Source organism: Otolemur garnettii, unplaced genomic scaffold, assembly GCF_000181295.1.
Source record: "Otolemur garnettii isolate 467f Iridium unplaced genomic scaffold, OtoGar3 scaffold00009, whole genome shotgun sequence".
NCBI classification, from domain to species: Eukaryota; Metazoa; Chordata; class Mammalia; order Primates; family Galagidae; genus Otolemur; species Otolemur garnettii.
The window spans coordinates 2226280-2231646 of NW_003852404.1; the positions used below are offsets into that span (position 1 = coordinate 2226280).

The following is a 5367-nucleotide window of genomic DNA, read 5'->3' on the forward strand; positions in this document are numbered from 1 at the left end:
TTCCTCTTTTCTCCTTCCCTATGGGGAAAAACAAGATTAAAAAAAAAATCTTTATGTAATTAGGAAGGTGGATCCAAAATGCTTAGTGCTTCAGGCTTGGTTCTATTTCCACATGATCTGTTGGTGAGGTACCCCACCTCTAATTCTTGCCTAGGCTGCTGCTTTAAAACAAGTCTAACAGAATCTTTCACTATTACAGAGTTAATTGGTTTGCTTATTGATAGGAGTTAATTAGTGAGGCAATATTGCTTATAGGATTCACAGCTTAGAACAGAATGTAATGTTTGGTTTCTGACATTTCCAATGGTATAGAACACAGATAACTAATAAGTTTATACTTTCTAAATATTTTTTGATTCAGTTGTTTTTAAATAAATGATTGTCCAAATTGAAAATAAAAGAATTGTTAGGATGGCTTGCCAAAGAAACCTATGAAATGATATAAAATTTATAGCCCAGGACTGGGAGTCACCTTCTCCAGGATAATCAGAGCAGAGAGTACATGTTCTATTGTTTTGCTTATAGCAGTAAGCTTTTGTAGATTTGTTTAGTTCCTTTAGCTGAAATAGCCCAAACAGAGGTAGTAAAATGGGAAAGTGAAATCTAGAGGAGGACTAATGTAATTTTTGTTTAGATACTTTTGAATCACTTAAAGTTCTTTATGGATAGAGCATTTTATTATGTGTACTCGGAATGGGGACTGGTACCTTTTTTATAGGGAAGCAAAAATATTACGGGGAGGTGATATTTTGTTGACCTTTGCATATGACAGAAGTTGTTAGGTGGAACAATGTGAATAAAGGACTAGAACATGAAATGTTTGTTTACTACTTTGTAGGTGATTGCATGAGTCCTCAGTAGTCTAAGCCTTTTTGGCTTTGCGTCACCCCTCTCCCCCCCTTCCCCAGGGTAGGATCTTGGCTTTGTTGACCAGGTTAGAGTACAGTGGTGTTTTTAGGACTTACTGCATCCTCAAACTCCCGGGCTCAAGTGATTCTTCTGCCTCAGCTTCCTGAGTAGTTCCACCATTCCCAGCTTATACTTCTATTTTTTTTGTGGAGGTGGGGTCTATTGCTCAGGCTGGTCCAAAGTGCTAGGATTTCCAGCATGAGCCACCATGCCGGGCCTGGCTTTGTGCATCTTTTTGAGACAGTCTCATCTTGTTGTCTTAGATAGAATGCCTCAAACTCTTGGGCTCCAGCAGTCCTCCTGCCTTAGCCTCCCACGTAGCTGGGACTACAGGCACCCACCACAATACCTGGATAGTTTTTTCTATTTTTATAGTAGAGATGGAAGTCTTGCTCTTGCTCAGGTTGGTTTCAAGCTCCTGAGCTCAAGCAGTCCACCCACCTCAACCTCCCAGAGTGCTAAGATTACTCTACTCAAGGTGACAGGGTGAGACTCAAAAAACAAAACAAAAACTTTTAGGCCAGGCCAGGCACAGTGGCTCATGCCTGTAATCCTAGCACTCCAGGAGGCTGAAGTGGGTGGGTTGCTTGAGCTCACGAGTTCGAGGACCAGCCTGAGCAAAAGCAAGACCTCATCTCTACTAAAAATAGAAAAAATCTGAGGCAAGAGGATTGCTTGAGCCCAAGAGTTGAGGTTGCTGTAAGCTATGATTGCCACAGCACTCTACCCAGGGCGAACAGCTTGAGACTCTGTCTCCAGGAAAAAAAAAAACTTCTGGCTAGATTCATCTTCAGCATGTGAAAAAAATTGTGAAGTAAATTGTTAAGTATATTAAATTACACATTGGTGTTATTTTTAAAATATTATATTGCTTGTTAAATAAATTTTTCTGCCTTTTATGTAGGCTATGGATGAAATGAATGGCAAAGAAATAGAAGGGGAAGAAATCGAAATAGTCTTAGCCAAGCCACCAGACAAGAAAAGGAAAGAACGCCAAGCTGCTAGACAGGCCTCCAGAAGCACTGCGTGAGTCTCCATTTTACTGGATGTGTCTTTCAATAAGGAATAACAGAGATCAGTTTAAAACAAAATCAGGAAAAATCTTTAAGCAAACTAATTTGTGTTTTCTTCTCTCCCTTTCTTCCATTATTAGGTATGAAGATTATTACTACCACCCTCCTCCTCGAATGCCACCTCCAATGAGAGGTCGGGGTCGTGGTGGGGGCAGAGGTGGATATGGCTACCCTCCAGATTATTATGGCTATGAAGATTACTATGATGATTACTATGGTTATGATTATCACGACTATCGTGGAGGCTATGAAGATCCCTACTACGGCTATGATGATGGCTATGCAGTAAGAGGAAGAGGAGGAGGAAGGGGAGGGCGAGGTGCTCCACCACCACCGAGGGGGCGGGGAGCACCACCTCCAAGAGGTAGAGCTGGCTATTCACAGAGGGGGGCACCTTTGGGACCACCAAGAGGCTCTAGGGGTGGCAGAGGGGGTCCTGCACAACAGCAGAGAGGCCGTGGTTCCCGTGGATCTCGGGGCAATCGTGGGGGCAATGTAGGAGGCAAGAGAAAGGCAGATGGGTACAACCAACCTGATTCCAAGCGTCGACAGACCAACAACCAACAGAACTGGGGTTCCCAACCCATCGCTCAGCAGCCGCTTCAGCAAGGTGGTGACTATTCTGGTAACTATGGTTACAATAATGACAACCAGGAATTTTATCAGGATACTTATGGGCAACAGTGGAAATAGACAAGTGAGGGCTTGAAAATGATATTGGCAAGATATGATTGGCTCTAGATCTACATTCTTCAAAAAAAAAATTGGCTTAACTGTTTCATCTTTAAGTAGCAATTTGCTGCCATTTGTATTGGGCTGAAGAAATCACTATTGTGTATATACTCAAGTCTTTTTATTTTTCCTCTTTTCATAAATGCTCTTGGACATTACTGGGCTTGCAGAGTTCCCTTATTCTGGGGGTTACAATGCTTTTATCGTTTCAGGCTTCATTTTAGCTTCAAAAAAGGCTGAGCACACTGTTAAATCATGATTTTGCAGAACCTTTGGTTTTGGATAGTTTCTTTTTTTCTTTTTTTTTTGGATTCGGGATAGATTACATAGGAGTATGGAGTATGCTGTAAATAAAAATACAAGCTAGTACTTTGTCTTAGTAGTTTTAAGAAATTAAAGCAAACAAATTTAAGTTTTCTTGTATTGAAAATAACCTATGATTGTATGTTTTGCATTCCTAGAAGTAGGTTAACTGTGTTTTTAAATTGTTATAACTTCACACCTTTTTGAAATCTGCCCTACAAAATTTGTTTGGCTTAAACGTCAAAGCCGTGACAATTTGTTCTTTGATGTGATTGTATTTCCAATTTCTTGTTCATGTAAGATTTCAATAAAACTCAAAAATCTATTCAAAACATTACCTATTTCAAATTCAATTGTGTCCTAAAACATTATTTTATTCGTAATCCTTACAAGGAATATTGTTTTCAAAGTATAACTGCCTATGTGAGTGATCAAATTCATGCAAAATTTCTTGTCTATTCCAACATGTATCGTGGCTGTCAGGTTGAGGATTAGTCTAAATTCAAGTATTTATTCCAAGTAGCACTTTATTGATTGGTGTTTTCTCAGACTATTCTAATTTTGAAATTTTATCCTTTATTTAAAAAAAAAAAACAGGTACAAAGACTTTTGAATATTCTTGCAGGCATTGGATAATTTTCATTAAAACAAAAGGGGTTGGGGAAGCAGACTGCAATTTATTTTGACCCATATTCTTTCTATTAAGGATAATTTGTGGCTGGAGACCTTATTTGCTGGATAAGTGAATGTACATACAGGGAAAACTCTTAGTATTGTGGCATCAATTGCACTGTGGACTTCAGTTTTAGTACACATGGTCATGACTACTATTTCAGTTACTGGATTAGTAATATAATTTCCTATTGCTGTGTAAATTTGCTTTGAGAAACACTCAGGCCTTGTAAGAGAGGCTTAAAAATAGCTAGTATCGTAACTTTCTGTTAGCACCTCCATTATTTTTATTTAATTTGCTATCCCTAGTGGCTAATTTTTTTGTTGGCCAAGGCATAGCATTTATTTCTCTATTTCCTTTAGAAATTTCAATTATTCTAATGACTTTTTTTGCTTAAGAATGAGAGGAACAAGAGAATCTAAACTTTATAGTACAGAAAAGCTGGGATCACTTTCAAAATATCATTAAATTTCTTCTTCCACCTTATACTTAGGTGGTTCTAAAATGTTTTTAAATGATAAAAATATAAGCCATTGGGGAATAATTAAAATGGACCCACCATTTTTTTTTTTCTTCTTGTTTGGTGTCTTGTAATAGGAATAGCAGATTCAGAAATCATAAGCCACTTAATTCCTTGTGAGTTTGGTTAGATCATATTTTGGGTTTCATGGCTTTTATTTCAAATAAGAAAATATTTGTTGATCTCATTTCTTTTTCAAAGTGCAGTCATTACACAGTATAGTGGTTTAACAGGCCTTATTAATAGTCCCTTTCATTTTTTTTAGAAACTGATGGAGGATTTATATGGTCTGTTGTATAGTAGTTTCTAGTTAACATGGGTATTTATTTGGTAAGACTTAGATCCAGTTGTTTTTTTAATGCCCATGTATGTAAGTAAAGACACCAAACATTCTTTAAATGCTGCTTTTACAATTTGAAGTTTTAACTATAAATCTAATTACACTTAAGTAAAATCCAGATTTTTCTTGCAAAGAACAAAATCTACAAATAAAATTTGAGTTGTTTGTATTTCTTAGAAATTGGATGTTTTGAGCTGCCATGTTGTCATGAAGAAAATTAGGAGTAGAAATGATCTAGAAGAGTAATTTATTGTGCTTCCCCTACCCATCCTAAAATACAAGCCCTAGCAAAAACATGAGAATAAAACCTGAGTTCTGTGTCAAATTCTTTCCTTCGATTGCCAATTGTAATTTTGAGTTTTAAAGTGGCCCCTTCCTCTTCTGTCCCTCTCACCAATTAAAAATATATCTGCAGAGGTGCCCCTCTAATATTTGCTTTATAGGTTTTATGGCTATTTTAAATCGAAAGGCATAACCCTATACATTACATCTCACTTGAGAGCTTTTCCTTTTTCGTGTTGTATAACATTAAGAGAAAATAGATTCAGAGCTCAACTCTTCACAGAAATGAACCTTTAATATATATATACTTGAAAAATGTCGATTGAAGGTCTTTTATTCTAGGCATGCATTTTTTTTTAATAGGCACAAATTATGTCTTCTGAGGAATTTGGTTTCCTGCTTTCCCGCCTTTGCATCATTTTTGTTCCTCAACCTAATTGATTTGCATTAAAACAGGCTTCATTTATAAGCCTCTTACAGTAAAGTGTGTATTGGGAAATATGTTAAGGTAGACCTCTTCTTAGTAGGTACCCAC

General features: G+C 37.2%; 1 protein-coding gene across 3 annotated transcripts in view; it reads left to right on the forward strand.

Moving 5' to 3' along the window:
• The window catches only part of HNRNPR (heterogeneous nuclear ribonucleoprotein R), a 38993-nt gene extending 35628 nt beyond the window's left edge, over nt 1-3365 (forward strand). For 2 of the 3 annotated variants that reach the window (XM_003783804.2, XM_023509667.1), the window contains 2 exons: nt 1814-1935; nt 2063-2675. In XM_003783804.2, the coding sequence (XP_003783852.1) occupies nt 1814-1935; nt 2063-2675 (735 nt within the window). Of the gene's footprint in view, nt 1-1813; nt 1936-2062 lie in introns of all 3 variants that reach the window. The other variant, XM_012801541.2, reaches the window with a different exon arrangement.
• The last annotated feature ends 2002 nt before the right edge of the window (nt 3366-5367 follow it).